This window comes from Antedon mediterranea, chromosome 4 (assembly GCF_964355755.1).
Source record: "Antedon mediterranea chromosome 4, ecAntMedi1.1, whole genome shotgun sequence".
NCBI classification, from domain to species: domain Eukaryota; kingdom Metazoa; phylum Echinodermata; class Crinoidea; order Comatulida; family Antedonidae; genus Antedon; species Antedon mediterranea.
The window spans coordinates 27,350,010-27,367,918 of NC_092673.1; the positions used below are offsets into that span (position 1 = coordinate 27,350,010).

Sequence of the window (17,909 nt, forward strand, 5' to 3'; positions counted from 1 at the left end):
TAAACAAAACAATCACAATAATTAATAATACTATTACATGAAATATTCCAGTCTTCACTGTCCCTTAAGAATATACATATGATACATGTTATTTACAATAATCTACGATATACTGTCTTCATGCCACAACATCATTTAACCAATAAGTACATACTAGCCTTTAAAACGCTTGCAAATATATTTCTATGGAAAGATGTTGAGGAATGCAGTGCGGAATAAAAGCTAATAAAGGAAAGGTCATTTAACAGGTGCACCAACCCCGACCCAGGAGTACATTTGATTTCACCTGATAAGAGCTACTGCTAAAAGAATAAAATGGCATTAAAAAGGGTTAGTAACCTTAAAAAACACATGTTTCCAGAATCCTACCTGCTTGCTACACTATCTAGCTGGTGAAATTATTTCTAAATTACATATACGCCCATAATAGAAATTGCTAAACATACAACATACTGTACTAATCTACCCTGTACGCTGAATATAGTAGAGATATACTTTATTAAATTAGTAGAGGAATGGAAAACGGTACAACTGGTTCACATATAGATATCGTATTCATCATACACACTATGGTGGAACATAATAGATGGGTTATTAATTATTGGTAGAACATTTGGTTAAAAATGCACATTGTATAATAGACAAGGGGTACTGTATATACCCAGGAACCAACGGTAAAGGGCAACATAAATAAATTAAAAAAATACAATAACTTTAACGAAGTAGTTTGATATTTAATTACTGATTTACGGTAACAGATTCCATTCAATATCTGTAAGCAATTACATATATATTTTGATATAGCAGATATAAATAACACAAACATAACTATACTTCTATTTTATTATTTCTTATATTAAACATACAAACTAGATGCCTCTGATACAGCAAGTAGTCATGGCAGTGGGGGTTTAAGAATTTTGAAACCAGGCGTAGACTTTTGGATAAAGTATATTTTTTTTTGTTTGGAGTACTTTACGTTGAAGATTGGTGTTTGTCAACGTTAACAAATGTTTATTATTAAAATTAGATTTTCTGCTGAGCACAAAGGTTTCCAAATTGTAAATTAAACTTCAATATTATACAAGTTTATTGTTCAGGATATTTCTAACAGGGGAGCCTCAACAAATAGTGTTATAAAGTCTGAATTCAGAATTTTATTTTAGCTGTCAAAAAAAGGAGTGCGCGACTAGAGCAGAATTCTTAATCAGCTCTTGTCTCCACGTCGTCATGGTACTCACAGCTGGATTTTATACTTAATTTCAAATAATCTATTGTTACCGGTGTAACAAAAGAACAAAAGTTAAGATTGACTTATTAGATTTCTCTAGTTTTGGTGGGAAGAAAATAGATTAAATAGAATTATATTTTATTTTAAATAAATATAAACAATACGTAAAATAAGTTTCATAAAAAATATTCAACAGTACTATCAACAAAAACTACTGTGGTACGTTAAATAAATATCCATATTTTGTATACATATAATAATAATAACAATTATTACTGCAGAACTATACGATCATTACTGCAGTAGCATCATACAAATTAAAACAAGAAAAGCAGCATATACAATATAAATATATTAACTGTTATTGTTTACTACAGTACATAAAATGAAAATTGCAATAATCAGATACTGTGAAATAATACCATTTTCAATTTCACAGTAAAACTGTCCTTTTTTGAGTCTGTATTTAAGGATGAGTAAAGCTGAGATAGCTGTGGTATTTGTTTTCACCTATAAATTAAATCTCTATCCAAAATTACAATATAAACCTATATATCATACGTTAGGGAGCGGTATAGAAGAGTGACCATTACGAAGTTGTTTTAAATTGGGGAGGTTTTAAACATATGATTGACCATTACGGAGTTGTTTTAAATTTGGGAGGTTTTAAACCTATGACCATTACGGAGTTGTTTTAAATTGGGGAGGTTTTAAACATATTTGATCCCTATCTCATCTAAATATTTGAAACATTTTAAAGAGTAAATTTATAATATCTAAAATCATTTTCAAAATGTATATTTCTTTTCCTGCTTTTCTCAAATTTATTCATTTTTTACATTACAGTACAAGGTTTTGTGAGAGTGAATTCAAAGAGTAACAAGAGAAGATCTAGCAACAGGATACTGAACTCAGGAGATCAAAGGGTTTATCTGTGGCTGCGACACGATCAGTTCTACGCACCTAATTTACACAGTGTGCCGCGGAGCATATGTACATAGTACAGTACTGTTGGTATTTGTTGCAGCCAGACATAAGATCAAAGGACTGTTACGAGTTGGCAAGACCAGCTCAGTGTCCTGTTGGGTTGACTTTCATTCTACCAACTGAGTTATATAATTTCAAAGTTTTGCACCTTCTCAGATCCGTTTTTCATAATTGGACAGCATAAAGAAATACAATAACAATACAAGGGCTTAAAACACCTCATAGTTTGTATCACCCTTCCCTTCTAAGAATGCCTCAAATGCGTCCATTTCTGGATCTCCAATATCGTCTTCAACAACGGGTGATTTCTTTTTCTTTTTTTTCTTCTCACCTGTTTCATCTGATTTGTCTTTTCTTCTTCTGTTTGGATCAGTGTCTTTTTTGCTTTCCTTGTCTTTACTCTTCTTGTGTTTGTGCTTCTTTACCTTACCATCATTCTGAAAGACAAGCATTAGTAGAATGAACTTTGACCTTTTAATCAACTTAAGCAGTGAAGTTAAACCATATCATCCTCTACAAACAGCCTAGATCTTGTGATCCACTTTTGACTACTTACTTGCCAACTAGCTGAGTGGTCTATCTAAAATAAAGATCTTATTTCACATTGTAACGCACCTCAAGTAGCCCAATTATTAAAGATTGTACAACCCTCTATAAGTAGCCTAGTTAAAATCTTATTTATACCAATTCCAGGTACCCTAATTTCATTTTGTCACCCACCAAAAGTAGCCTAATTCAAGATCTAGCATGCAATTATATTTTTCTATTTCTACTACTGTACATCCAACCAACATCAATGAATATTTACCTCCGAATTTGATTTATCTTTTTTCCTTTCCTTGTCTTTACTTTTGTGTTTCTTCTTTCTTGTTGATGATGAGTTTGTACTAGTTGTATCAGCATCACTGTTGCTATTATCTATCACATCATTTTCCAATTTGGACTCTTTTACACTTGCTAAAATATCAAATTCATCACTTATTTCCCGGTTTAACTTTTCTGTTGATGAAATGAGGGGAGTGTGAAAAAGATGAGGATGATAATAGAATGAATGGGTAGAAATGAAACCATCTGAAAAAAAAATCAGGCTGAAGACTTCTGTGGCAGTTATTTGAAGTAGTGGCACTGTGGCTTAGTGCTTGATATGCTTGCTTACCATTTCTAACGTCCTCGGTTTAAATCAAATTTCAGGATTTTTCAAACAGCCAATAAAACAACCCTCTAAGGATTAAGGGTTACTTGGGTTTTGTGCCTGTAATTAGCCAGTCATGTATTTAAGGTTGGATGGTGTGAAAATGAAAAAAATATACCAACTCTTTGATGATTACATGTTTTTAATTCTTCCAGTTATTAAAGATGTATTGTCCCCCTGAAAAAATAATTCTCAAAAAATGTTTGAATATGCCATTTTAATGTAACATAATAGTTATCCACTTTGACCAAAAATTGGATCGAACAAAAATTTAAAGCAAAAGATGGTCAAATTGGCTGCCAGCCAATGGGTTTTGGTTGAATTTAACCATTTATTTTTAAGTGAAAACATTATTTTTTTCCCATTTTTTCTACAGAAGTGATTAACTTGATTAAAACTACAAAATAACATATTCAAAGTCTGATTTAATTAATCTTCATTTTTCATGTTTTTGGAGGACAATACATCCTTACATTGCTGAGTCTAATTTCCAAGCATGTAATTTTCAAACCTTTTTCAGTATAAACAGTAGTTAGGTCGGTATAGTGCAGAATAGAACGGCGGTGCTTGGTTCTATTCCTGAAACAAGAGTAAACTAAAAGGTATGAGTAATGCAGCATTGAACTGTATCAACAACCTACTTACTGGTTTTGTTATTCTTTGTACCAACACTCTCAAGGAAGTCCAGATCATCAAGATCTAAGCTGATAACTGGTGTCGGAGATGCCACTGGTTCCTGATCAGTACTGGATGTTCGACTTTTCTGAACTGCCTGAAAGAAAAAGGGTTAAATTTGATTTAAAATTAAATGGTTAACTACATGAATAGTTAAAACCCTTTCTCTTGGGACACCCCCATTAAGGGGACACTTTACATGAAAAGAACAAGGTGCAATATATATTCTAACAATATGCCCAAGCCCCAACTACAGTTGAACCCATATTAATAGAGGTTTCTCCTTAATAAATGTGTTAATAGGGGTCTAATGTAGCTAGTTAATATTTCAAGAGATAACATAATAGTATTGGTACCTGCTCTGCATCACTATCTTCTTCATCACTACTTTCAACTGGAGGAGGCAGACTCTCCTGCTTAAAGATCCTTGTGTTCTTGCTGCCAAAGTCCGTCAGCTGTATGCTAGAAGAAGGGTTCTTCACCTCCACACCAAATTCTTTGATGTCAATATCAACATCTTGAGCAACAACTGGTGAGTCATCCTCTGAGCTAGAGAGTTCTATATCTTTGCTGGTGATGGCAGTCTTTGAAGGTTTCTTTGTTTCTGGTTCACTGTCGCTGGTTGGCAGTACGGTGGGTGAGGTCAGAGTGTTGGCGTTGGATGCAGATGAGAATGTGAGGTTCATCTCATCGTCTGAATCAATCTCTTCTTGATATCCTGCCACCATTGGGTTACCATCGGCTTCATCACTTTGCAAATTAAAACTAATTGTTAATTGTTTTTCTAAAGTTTTAACTACCATTCATAGTTGCAAAAAGAGAATTAATGTGATAATGGTTTAATTAAAAACATATTCAATGCACTTCTACAATCCAACCTTCACCAACATTGGTGCAAATTGATTTTTTGGTGTGTTTGTAGAAGATGTCTGGTAAATTTTGTTGTATGTATTTTATATGGATGTCCTATCCGAAATAAAGGAAATGAATGAATGTCTATGTGTACAGAGACTGTAGAAAGACACAATAAAATATAAAAAAAGTGCATAGAAAAGACAGTAGGGACTGGGCACCTAAACTTTTGAAGATTGCAATGCAAAAGATACACAATTTCTAGGCCCTGGGCCTGTCTTATTTCAAAACCCTTTAACCCCACTGATTACCGCAGCACTGCAGCTATGGGAATACACCTTTCTTACCTATCACTGTCATATTTTTGTTCTTTTATTGCAGTTTTCTTGAGTTTCTTTGATGCTTTATCCACATCTTTCCAGAATTCATTATTGGCGCTGTCGTCAGGGACAAAGTCATCCACATTGCTGACGACCCCCTTGGAAGAAGTGGGTATCGTTAGAGGAGGAACCTCAGTTTCTGTATAAAAAATAACAAAGTTTATGAATATATGAATAAATAAAATTAACCATCCCCATTTTTCACAACAAATGAAAAATTAACAAGATGAATTTGATGTCCAATCTTATTTCCCAGCCCTGAGTTGACTACCTCAGAGGACTTCAGCTTTGATCCAGTTATGTGTTAGCCACTAGTGTAACTTAGTGTTCCGATGATAGTGTACTTAGTGTTCCAATGATAGTGTAACTTAGTGTTCTGATGATAGTGAAACTTAGTGTTCCGATGATAGTGTAACTTAGTATTCTGATGATAGTGAAACTTAGTGTTCCGATGATAGTGTAACTTAGTGTTCCAATGATAGTGTAACTTAGTGTTCCGATGACAGCGTAACTTAGTGTTCCGATGATAGTATAACTTAGTGTTCTAAAAACTCATGACCTACCTGATGGTTCGCTTTTTGTTGACTTCTTACTACTGAAAAACTTGCCAAATCTTGATGATATCGAAGTTTGGGCGACAACAGCTGGTGGAGGCGATTGTGTTGATTGTTCAGGCAGTGGGGATTCGTTTGTTTGTGAATTCTTTCGTTGAATATTCGGTGAATTTGACGGCGTAGTTCTTTGTGGAGTTGTTGCTGGGGAAGGTTGATTTGGAGTACTGATTGGAGAACTTTGTGAACTTGGTGAACTTGTTTCTAAATGATGTGAAAAAACATTGCTGTATTGTACCTATTTGAGTTACTGTTGGCCAGAAAATTAGTAAAGTGGTGGTCCATAGCCTCCTAAGCTCTGTCTACATTATAAAACTTTATGTGACAACAAAAATTGTGATATGGACATGATGATGCCATATCACTACTTTATTTGGGCATATCACTACCATATTTGGGCACATCGCACCCTTTTTTCAAACTAGACCTTTATAAAGAAAAACTATTATTTCAATGTATGCAGACTGGGGAAAAAGTTTTTCAATTATGTATAATAAACCTATTGTATATTATACAGGAAATAAACTTAAGCTCTGTCTACACTATTAAACTAGTTTGAACAAATAAGTGTAATGTGCCCAAATATGGTAGTGGTATGACATCATCATGTCCATATATGGGCACATCACATTTTTTTGTCACATAAGTTTGATAGTGTAGACAGAGCTTTATATAAACAAAATTCAATATTTATGATAAGAAACAATTATCGTACCTAATGTTATTTGAGGCGTTCCATTGGTTAAAATTTCTGTTTTCTTATTTTGTCGCTGTTTTCTCCTTGTTTCTAATGTTTCTAAATATCTAGTACAAATAAAAATTTATTTATTGAACAATTTTCAGAATAATATAAGAATTTTTTTTTGACAATTATATTTACTATAGTCAAACAGAATAATTGTTTAGTAGTCACTAAAAAACTTACAAATTATAATTTTGATCTTCTGATTCCAGACGCATATTTAATTCTTGTAACGTGGCGTCTGCTTCTAATTGGTTAGTTTCTAGTTGCCGTAGTAATGTTTCACGCTATGAGAATAAATTATAAAACAGTTAATCATTGGATAAAATACCTATAAAACACCTACAGCTCTGTCCACACTATCAAACTAGATTGACAAAAAAAGTGTAATGTGCCCAAATATGGTCACATGGACATATATGGGCTATAACATTTTTTTGTCACATAAAGTTTGATAGTGTAGACAGAGCTTTAAAGACCTATAAACATTTCTATAAAACATTGATATAATAATAAACTTGAAACTGAATCAAGTTTAACTTACCTGTAGCTGTAAGAATGGCACATTAAAAAATGTATGGAGGTATTTAAGACCGAACCCATTCTTCATGGAAGACTCTGCATAGCGCACATGTGCAGAACCAGGTGGCCTGCTCAGAAAAAAACACACAAGAATTGTTTTCATTATTATTGCCAGTGATATTTAAATTATATTTATGGAATATTATGACATCAATAATTTATCTTGTGACTTTGAAATGTACTGGTATCTAAGATCACTAAAATGTAAACATATTCCAAACAGTGTTTTATAGTGATGGTCATTAGTAAGTCTAATGGCTCATTAGTACAGTATGTAAACCACATTATTATACTCAGTTCCCACCCTGTGTAAACAAATTAATAACAATTCTTTCAACATTATTATAAATATTTGTTTGTTTAATATAAAATATTCAATATTTGTTTATATTTTCATTTTTGCTGTGTTTTATGATGAAGTTAAAAACTTCATCTCGCATTATATTCCTGCCTCACTAACGATAACATTAACAGCAATTCAAAGTTTAACATTTTATTTTATAAAAATATTTGAAACTACTTATACAATATACACATGGTTTCAGAATGATTATCATAAATTATTTAAATTTCCCTAGTGTTAAAATGTAGGAAACAAAAAGACTGATTTTCATTTTAAATGAGGACAAATTGGAATGTTCAATTTAACCTTATTTTTATCATTTTGCCCGGTAACAGTTGTGAAAAAGCTTCAAATTCGTATTCCATGTGTGAAGTACATAATCATGTACTGTAACATGACATCATAATAGCAATATTTTATGAATAATAATAAAATGAAAGAAATTTGCTACCTTTCAAATTCCTCTACAAATGTGCTGATGTGGTCCTCCAAGACCGTGCGGTGTTCGGACATATCACGGAAATTGGCAAGAACCACAACCGGGATGTGATTTGGAATCTTAGGAAGCTCTCGCTCTATGTAACTAAACGTCCTGGAAAAGACAAACAAAAAAATGTGGCATGAACATCACAAAATACCTAACATTAACACAAAGTAGAAAGATTTAAATTTAGCACCAATACTAAAGCTCTGTTCACACTATCAAACTTTGTGACAACAAAATGTGATGTGCCCATATATGTACATCATGATGTCATATCACTACCTTATTTGGGTATATCACAACCTCTTTGGGAACATCACAATTTTTTGTCAAACTAGGTTGATAGTGCAGACAGAGCTTAAGACTGTGATGCAAGTTGAAATGCATGTGTTTATGATACAGAGTCCAAAGTTTATCACGTCTTGGACTTGAATCAACCGAATTTGGTTGACAAAAAAATTTCAAACTAAACCCAAACATAAGCATACAATAAATTAACATAGTTTCTAGTTAAATATGCCAATTAAATGTCACATAATATTTATTCAGTTTGACTAAAACCTGGATAAAAAAAAAATCCTGAAAAAATTTTAATTTAAAGCAAAATATTCAAAGTCTGATTTTATTAATCTTTATATTTCAGGTTTTTGGGGGACAATACATCTTTAAATACCCACCAATGTTTTGTAATATCCATTAGCATGACAACACCATTAGTTCCCTTGTAGACATCTAAGAACTCCGCATCTAAGCATGGTTCATCTGGTGCTTCCTCAACATCATCATTGGAGATCTTTAACATGTCATTTACCTTCTTACTACGCCCTTTATCAACTACGTCCCATACCTCGACTTTGACGACATCATCCGTAGCTAAACGCACAAGAAATTGTTATAAAATCTTTAAAAATTATATAAAAGTTTCTGCAGCAGATGAACCTCAATTACAAATATGTCTTTAGTTTCAAGATTTGTATTTTTCATTGTTTTCACCTTGAGCAAAATCTTATCTTTTCATCAACATAGATGAGATAAAGACTGCGTGAGAAAGGATGAGAGGAAGAGTAAAATACACAAGAAATTGTAATAAAATAATCTAAAAATATTATGACAGTTTTTGCAGCAGATGAACCTTTTTAGTTTCAAGGTTTGTATTTTTCATGGTGTGGTTTCATGGTGTGGATATGTACGCTTTATAAATCTTTTTACCATATCTTATTAACATGGATGAGAAAAAGAATGCTTGATAATAAGAAGGGTAAAGGATTGGAAGGAAATTGATAAGACAACAACACTTATTCTAAATGAATTACCTTATTTTAAAGACAAGTCCTTTATAATCGATTACACTTTTTTATATTACAAAACAATAATCACCAAAAATAAATATGAAGGCAACTGGCTTATAAAGGTTAAATTTAAATAAAGATATATATAAAGTATATAGTATAAGAATGTAAGTACATAAAGACAATAAGCAACAGAAGAAAAGTGAAAGAAATGAATGATTGATATTTGGGTAGATACGATGTATTGGAAAAAACCAATAAATAAATAATTTGAGCAAACAAATTTCACAATAAAATACATACAGAAAAACGGGATAATAAGTGTGAAATGTTTTATAGAAAATAAAAACAAAAGTGAAAAAGAATGAAATAATTGGTATCTTGAAATTAAAAGAAAATAACAGCTTGTTGTGATTGAATGGAAATATGCATAGTTACCACCACATGTGATACCAAAGAAGTTAATATAAAGCTCTTATACCCTTAACAAACCAAAAATAAATACACTAGATGAAATAAAACTGAAATAATACACATAATAAAAACAACATATGTTTAATGGCAGGGTTCATAATTCGACAAATCTGGATTTGAGATTCAGAAATTGCTAGTAGATTGTTCAAAATTGTTTGTTGGAAATGTTAAAAACTAGATAAGGACAAAAAATGGGCCTTTTTAGTCTAGCATAAGTACAGTATGGTAGGCTTGATTTAGCAATTTCTGAAAAGTTTTTTAAAATATTGCCTGTTAGTTAGTTGGGTTAGAGTACAGTATTAACAGATTTTTACTGTACATCTAGTAAAAAAAAAATGTCTAGCCTCTCAATTACTAATATTTGCATAAAGGAATTTGAATATATCTTTTCTTATAAAAATTAACCCATATTATAAATTTAATGAGCCAAGAACAATTAATATGCAGTGAAGATAGCTGTAGACCATGGCAGTGGCTGTGTACTTGTTGTCAAAGGAATTGATTAAAAAAAATTGGGGGGGGGGGGGATATTTATTTCCCACCTACTGTATCAAAATATGTGATGTTGTTAGAATTAGTTTGTTTATCAGAACAATATGAACCCTGCATCGAAGCCTAGCCATCAAAGCAAACATACACACGTCTCATTTAACAACATTCCTATTTTAAATTATGCAGTCAATTTTTTCAATATAATACAATACATAAATAGCAGGAACTTAAATGTGTGATAAAGTTATTATGTTATCAGGTACTACACAGTAGGTACATACAGATTTACGCAACAAATAAAATATAATTTGACAGGCAAGTTCCACAACGTTGATGCATTACCTTTAAAATCACGCTGGCTACCGCAAGCTTATGTTAGCATTTACAAATCAAGGAAGAATTATTAAATAAATGTAGATGAAATTAATTACAATAATAATAATAATAAATGGTCTTTTATAGTCTTATATTGTTTTATTATTATGATGTTATCACGTATAATACCAACAAAATGAGCATAAATATGACAAAAGGACATTTAATAACAATACAGACAGTCTTAAAATTAAAGATGTATTATCCTCCTGAAAAAATAATTTTAATGTTGCCTTATATAGAAATCCACTTTGACCAAAAATTGGATCAAATTATAAAATATATTATTTATATATATAAATAATAATAATAATGAGGAGAAAGGCTATTGTCGGTTTATCCAGGTAAGCTAGGCACGAAATAGACAATGTATTTACTTAAATGAAAAACAGTAATTTAAAGCAAGAAATAACCATTTATTTTGTCATTTTGTAAGTAAAGTGAAAACATTAATTTTTTCCATTTTTAAAAACTACAAAATAATCTATTCAAAGTTTGATTTGATTAATCTTTATTTTTCATGTTTTTGGAGGGGCAATACATATACAATTAAATTAATTAATTAAATATAATTGTTTCTTATAAGTCAATGAGAACAGCTGAAGTCTCTGTTACTATTCATTAAAAGTAGTCGACAGTAGAACCCCTCCTTTGGGACACCCCCATTAAGGGGACACTTTCCTATGAAACAAACATCATCCTCATTTTGAAAGATGTATAAATACACAACAAACTAATTTGAAAAAAAAGTGTGCCCAAATATGGTGGTGATATGCCCAAATATATTAATATGACATCATCATGTCCATATATGGGCATATCACATTTTTGACAGAGCCTTACAGCTCAACTTACCTTTGTAGTTCCATTGAATACTGCACACTTGAATCTCTTGGGTAGGAATGTATTCTTCTTTAAACTTATGACCTTGTAGCCGATGGAATAGCGTGGTCTTGCCAACATTTCTGTCGCCTTTGATAATTATTTTCACTGAAATGAAAATGAAATGTAATAAAATTGTTTTGAAATTGTACCATTTTTGTTGTGCAATAACAAAACTGGATAGCAGATTTTAATGTGTGAACCAAACACATACAGTAAGCTACACACATACCATTAGTACCGTAAAATCTGTTTTAATTTAGTATTGTGAATTTTTAAAACACATTGATTTTAGCATAAATGTTGAACTTACTGTTATATTGCACACCCTTGGCAAAGCGACGCTGAAGATTTTGCCCCATTGACTGAAATCCACCGGATGGGGACTTCCCCTTAGCCTCCGCTGCACCAGGCTCATTTGATATGATTTTTTTTAGTGCCGAGAACATCTTGAATCTTTAGCTAAACCGAATAACTACCTTGGTTTTCATTACTACTACACAGACACAACAAAGTACCTGTACAAAGGAAAATATTAATAGTGTTAATAAATTTTCATTTATAATATTAAAGATACAAAATAAAAAATAACTCTTATTTAGTATATTTTTATGCAAAATATATATTTAGGAGGTAAGCTGTGTTTTCTATATTTTGTTTTCTTATTGGTCCAATGGAAATTCATTTTGTTTGGCATAATTAAGACAAAAGTTTAAAACGAAAAGAAAAATACATCAAATTGCACAAACGCTATATTGTACCGGTAATTAATAGTATAGGCCAATGTTAAAATTTTTTGATGGGTTTATGGGTAAAAAAAGTAAATAAATGAATTGTTATTTAATATTGCATTAAAGACACCTTCCCTACGTTTTTTAGATCTATTTTAAGATCACAAACTATATTTAATGTAAAAATAATACTATATGGTCCTATTGCGATAACTTTTTTTGTCTTTAAATTGTTAAAAATGTGAAAAATAAGTCGATTCTAATAATTATAGCGGCCCCCATTAACACAACACAAACAACAACAATTTAATAGATAGGACAACCTGTTTCCATCAATACTACCTAGGCCTACTAGTGAAATAATGTATGTTAGGTCTATCATTGGCTAGGCTAGGCCTATATGTGCTGTAGATAGTACTGTCAATCGACAACTTCCAACACCATAATAGATGGGTCGGAAAAGCTCAAAGTCTACCGTAAATGATAGAGGGCCTAGCCTAGCTAGCTAGGTAGGCTAGCTTACATTTAGACACAAATATTTAACAAGCACTAGATAATAAATAATACTTCGTATCATTACCTCAGGTAAATTGACAGTGCTGCTTCCCGTTTAAGTGATGACAAGAACAAATTTTAAATTAATTTGGTAAATTGTCATCGATTTTTTCTGACAATTTGGCTGCTAAATTTCGATCCAATCGCCGGATAGCATACAATTCGTGGCAGCCACCAAAGTAAATACGCTATAAAAAATAGGTTTATAAAATCCAAATTGAATCATTAATTCTTAAAAATAGGAGGATATGCAATAAACCATTGACTATTTTAAATATTATGTTCACTAAATTTTTTGAAAAATAATAGGTTGCATATTTCTACAAATGTTTAACACATTTCAGAATTTCTCGGATGAATACGTACTGATTAGAAATGTTAAAAGTCCAACATGTCAGCCCCCATGGTATTTCTTTTTATTAACGCCCTCAATCTTTGATTACGAAGTTAATTAATTTATGCCCAATAGGCTGCGCTGTCATGCTCATACATATTCATAAATGAATACCTAATAAGCCAGCTAAGGTCATGTTCACATAAAACGTACTTAGCTCGCACTTGGTGTGTATTTTAATTCTGAAGAGAAGCTGATCGAAAGATTGTGCTCATTTGCAGTAATTTTCAGAATCTGACATTATACAGTACAAATTAAGGTAAGCATCGTTAATTTCCAAATTAAAAACAAAACTTACTATACGTCTATTTAATGTTTTTTAAACGACTTAAAAAAAATCAGTTTGCAATACCGTCCGTCGTTCGTCATTTGTTGTGTCACGTTGCGCCGGACTCAAAAAACTACACACTTAGCAACAAATATTTAATATAGAATTGACATTTACAAATTAAATATAAAAAGATTTGAAATATAGCTATGCTGTATATTTTAAGTAAATTTAATTTCTAAATCTTAAAATATAAAATCAACAAGGCATTGTTTACTTCCGGTTAGCAACCGTTTGTTTACATGTGTTTCTTCCGCTTGACTGATCACATGCTGTAATATTAACTTGTTCCATTATATTAGCTAAATACAATGTGTCAGAAAACACAACAGTCAATCGATGGTATATCATTTTTCACAATTACCTTTTGATATAAATTTGTAATTGAAAAGAAATTTAAATTAAGTAATTTGTAATTATATCTTCAGCCACTGTATAGATAATGTAAAATATATTATACAGAAAACTGTTATTAAATGTTGATGTACAATTTTATTATATTTAAATATTTCTTCTAACTTTAAATGTGTGTGCAATTAATAAATAGAAATAACAACAGGAAAATAATAATAATATAATTAATTAATTCCAAAGGCAACCTACTCTAAACAAAATGACAGTGGCTGATCTGAATGGAGATACAAAATAAAATAAGCCTTGAAAAAATGACAATGCTGTGGGTATCAGTGGCTGGATCTCAATGAAGATACAAAATAAAATAAGCCTTGAAAAAATGACGATGCTGTGGGTATCAGTGGCTGGATCTCAATATGGAGATACAAATAAATAAGCACTGAAAAAATGACAATGCTGTGGGTATCAGTGGCTGGATCTCAATGGAGATACAAAATAAAATAAGCCTTGAAAAAATGACAATGCTGTGGGTATCAGTGGCTGGATCTCAATGGAGATACAAAATAAAATAAGCCTTGAAAAAATGACAAAATGCTGTGGGTATCAGTGGCTGGATCTCAATATGGAGATACAAAATAAATAAGCACTGAAAAAATGACAATGCTGTGGGTATCAGTGGCTGGATCTCAATATGGAGATACAAATAAATAAGCACTGAAAAAATGGCAATGGTGTGGGTATCAGTGGCTGGATCTCAATGGAGATACAAAATAAAATAAGCCTTGAAAAAATGACAAAATGCTGTGGGTATCAGTGGCTGGATCTCAATATGGAGATACAAATAAATAAGCACTGAAAAAATGACAATGCTGTGGGTATCAGTGGCTGGATCTCAATATGGAGATACAAATAAATAAGCACTGAAAAAATGGCAATGGTGTGCATATCAGTGGCTGGATCTCAATGAAGATACAAATAAATAAACAAAAAGCTAAATCAAAACGATACAGCCAGAAAGAAACGCTATTGAATGTTAGGGCTAAAAGAAATAATTAAAAAAAATACTGTATTCATTTTTATGATTGCTATTATATACATGATATCATATCAATAATATTTTTGTTCTTGTTTTTAGAAATAAAAATAAAATTATTACCGGTATTGCATTTAGATTTTTAAAATGGATTCTTTGCGACGTGAGGTTGCAAGACTGAAGGAGCGTTACCGTGTGTTACAGCGTCAACAGTTTACTTTTGTTAATGCTATGGATCATACTCGTCCAGATGCGTTTGAGCGTGTCAAGCCAGTCCGCACAATAAATGAGGTAATATCTTCTAACCCAGTCATAAATAATAATAAATAAAACAGAAATTGGGTTACCGTCTCTGGAAGAACCTTTTCAGGCAACTCTTTTAGGTTGTATGTGCAGGGAAACAGGCGATCTGTCACTGGTTCTAGGACCTGTCACTTGGAAAGGTTCAAATCCTCTCTCATTCCCTTTTTTGAAAGTCAGATTTTTATTTAAACATAGGCCAATAAATACCATATCTTGAAAACCTTCTTGATTTCCCAGTATTTTAAAATACTTTCTTGATTCCCATATTAACATCCTCTTTTCACTGATGTCATTTCCTTCAGGTGAGCAACCTCTATGATCGAAGCAAGAATGCAACTGACCAGCGAGCACTGAAACAGTGGTTGGATCTAGTGTCAGACCTCAGCAACTTTTGTAGGCAAGTGGAACTCCAGGGTCAAGGGCCAGGACCAGCAGAGAGGGGTCTGGAGAGGTGGAGCATGTTAATGGATAAACATAATGATTTGTCTAACCTCAGGGCTAAATATCCGCATCAAGAGGTATGCATATCACCCACCTGTGTTAATTCTATTAAATAAAACGTATTACAGTATAATATAATATACAAATTCATTCAGTTTTAACTTACAATGACCATACTAATAATTACAATTCAAATATCACAGATGAATCATCTGAGTTGTGCCGAGGCTCGTGTACAGTACGGTGGCGTGGTGAGCCTCATCCCGTTGGCGTTTGAACAAGTTGACCGAACAATTGCAGGCCTGGCAGCGGCTTACAGTACCAGTAGAGCAGAAAATCGGGACAGATTCAATAGAAGCACTTCTCAAAACTCCAGACCTATGACTCCAGACGGTAAGAAAAAAATTATTGAAAACACGCATAAAATCGAAAGAGTTTTGGTCCAAATCCTGCACTAGTCATCCCAAGAACACACAACTTGTATATATGGTACTTACCTATAGGTTTTATAATGTACATTTTAACTATTTTTCTTCAAAGAATTTGCTAAGGAACGAAAGGAACGCAGCAGTCGACCGCACACAGCTTCTGCTCGTCACAGACTACGAGCAAAATCGTGTGATAAGATGGTTGACACCCACGATTTACAGCGTCACACAATGAAACTTTCGTTGAGTCGATTACCAAAAGGTTTGGATCCCAGTTTGTTGTTCTACCGACGTACACTCAACGGACGTGCCGAGCGGTTGTATCCAACTGGGGAAATAACATTAGATAAAGCACCATGGAGGGGTGCATCGTCTAACAACATTAACCATATAGATCACAGGCGATTCAGGAATTTAGAAGAAAAATACTACTAAAGTATGGTTCACTACCTACAACTTGCAATAATATACTTTGGATTACTCTACCACAGTTACTGCAGTAGGTCTACTGCAGTAGGACTAATACACTTTTCTCAACACATGGATTACTCTACAGCAGTTACTGCAGTAGGTCTATTACACTTTTCTCAACACATGGATTACTCTACAGCAGTTGCTGCAGTAAGTCTACTGCAGTAGGTCTAATACACTTTTCTCAACACATGGGATTACTTTACCACAGTTACTGCAGTAGGTCTAATACACTTTTCTCAACACATGGATTACTCTACCAGTTACTGCAGTAAGTCTACTGCAGTAGGTCTAATACACTTTTCTCAACACATGGATTACTCTACGGCAGTTACTGCAGTAGGCCTAATACACTTTTCTCAACACATGGATTTCTCTACGGCAGTTACTGCAGTAGACCTAATACACTTTTCTCAACACATGGATTATGAATAAACAGTAGCTCAAACTATATAACCCAACTTCCACTAATATATTTATAAAAACAATTTAGACCAAAGACCACGCCATATAAAATGCATTTCTATTACCAAAAAGTTGTTGATGATAAATTGTACATTTTCCAGCATGTCCCTTATACCTGTATATGTGTGAGTTAATAGATTTAGCTTTAAGATAAAAAACTTTTCCCAAGACTGTGTATCTATACAGTGATTGAGTAGGAATGACTGCAGAATGGGCTAGACATTATTTGGCCTTTTTGTATTTGTTTATCTGTATAGTAGTAAAACTACAAGTATTATATCTCACTAATGATTACACTATTAGTGCACCTTAAATTATTATGTAAATTTGTTAAATTATTGTGTGTGACTAGGTGTCCACAATGAACATAGATTATACAGTTATGAGTAGTGAAACAAATAATATACTGTATGTATATATACACTATCAAACTTTATGTGACAAAAAATGTGATGTGCCCATATGGACACGTCATATCACTACCATATTTGTGCATATCACTACTACTACTACTATATTTGGGCATTAACACTAACATTTCAATTTATATAGCGCCTTTACAAGGATCAAAGCGCTTTACAATGACCGATCATCTGGTGAACATAATTATTTTGGGAAAGATGGGTTTTCAAGAGTTTTTTGAAAATCATAATTGAAGATGAGTCACGAATTGTGCTTGAAAGGTTATTCCAAAGGCCTGGGCCTAGCACATTACATTTTTTTGTCACATAAAGTTTGATAGTGTAGACAGAGCTTAAAGATTATTAATGGTGTGTCTGGCCTAACCAAGATTCAAACCCTACTTTGACCATTAG

The 17,909-nt window shown here is 32.5% G+C and overlaps 2 protein-coding genes across 5 annotated transcripts; one reads left to right on the plus strand and one right to left on the minus strand.

The window, feature by feature from the left end:
* Window positions 1-14: 14 nt before the first annotated feature.
* LOC140047092 (rab-like protein 6) lies at window positions 15-13,249 on the minus strand. 2 transcript variants are annotated; one of them, XM_072091906.1, is made up of 15 exons: window positions 12,903-13,249; window positions 11,905-12,109; window positions 11,565-11,699; window positions 10,677-10,703; window positions 8,757-8,952; window positions 8,047-8,187; window positions 7,215-7,320; window positions 6,854-6,957; window positions 6,644-6,732; window positions 5,881-6,132; window positions 5,285-5,456; window positions 4,442-4,835; window positions 4,056-4,182; window positions 3,027-3,217; window positions 15-2,655 (listed from the first exon to the last, which is right to left on the minus strand). In XM_072091906.1, the coding sequence occupies exons 2-15, from the start codon at window positions 12,038-12,040 to the stop codon at window positions 2,428-2,430; spliced, it is 2,298 nt and encodes a 765-aa protein (XP_071948007.1). In that variant the 5' UTR covers window positions 12,041-12,109; window positions 12,903-13,249; the 3' UTR covers window positions 15-2,427. The 2 variants fall into 2 exon arrangements, with proteins under 2 accessions (XP_071948007.1, XP_071948008.1); XM_072091907.1 differs by lacking the exon at window positions 10,677-10,703 and having other exon boundaries at window positions 12,903-13,248.
* Window positions 13,250-13,434: 185 nt separating this feature from the next.
* On the plus strand, window positions 13,435-17,127 carry LOC140047094 (sperm acrosome-associated protein 9-like). Of its 3 annotated transcripts, XR_011844906.1 has the most exons (6): window positions 13,435-13,530; window positions 15,089-15,277; window positions 15,592-15,807; window positions 15,934-16,123; window positions 16,271-16,852; window positions 16,919-17,127. XR_011844906.1 is itself a non-coding variant. In XM_072091909.1 (5 exons), exons 2-5 carry the CDS (start codon window positions 15,134-15,136, stop codon window positions 16,591-16,593), a joined length of 873 nt encoding a protein of 290 aa, XP_071948010.1. In that variant the 5' UTR covers window positions 13,435-13,530; window positions 15,089-15,133; the 3' UTR covers window positions 16,594-17,127. The 3 variants fall into 3 exon arrangements, 2 of the variants coding, with proteins under 2 accessions (XP_071948010.1, XP_071948011.1); XM_072091909.1 differs by having other exon boundaries at window positions 16,271-17,127; XM_072091910.1 differs by having other exon boundaries at window positions 15,125-15,277; window positions 16,271-17,127.
* The last annotated feature ends 782 nt before the right edge of the window (window positions 17,128-17,909 follow it).

Coding starts and splice junctions, on each gene's coding strand:
- LOC140047092 (XM_072091906.1), bottom strand. CDS start 12,040: ATGTTCTCGGCACTAAAAAAAATCATATCAAATGAGCCTGGTGCAGCG. Junction 6,958..7,214: donor TGCCATTCTTACAGCTACAG/GTAAGTTAAACT, acceptor TTATTCTCATAG/CGTGAAACATTACTACGGCA. Junction 2,656..3,026: donor AAGATAAATCAAATTCGGAG/GTAAATATTCAT, acceptor CTTGTCTTTCAG/AATGATGGTAAGGTAAAGAA.
- LOC140047094 (XM_072091909.1), top strand. CDS start 15,134: ATGGATTCTTTGCGACGTGAGGTTGCAAGACTGAAGGAGCGTTACCGT. Junction 15,278..15,591: donor CAGTCCGCACAATAAATGAG/GTAATATCTTCT, acceptor CATTTCCTTCAG/GTGAGCAACCTCTATGATCG. Junction 16,124..16,270: donor CAGACCTATGACTCCAGACG/GTAAGAAAAAAA, acceptor TTTTCTTCAAAG/AATTTGCTAAGGAACGAAAG.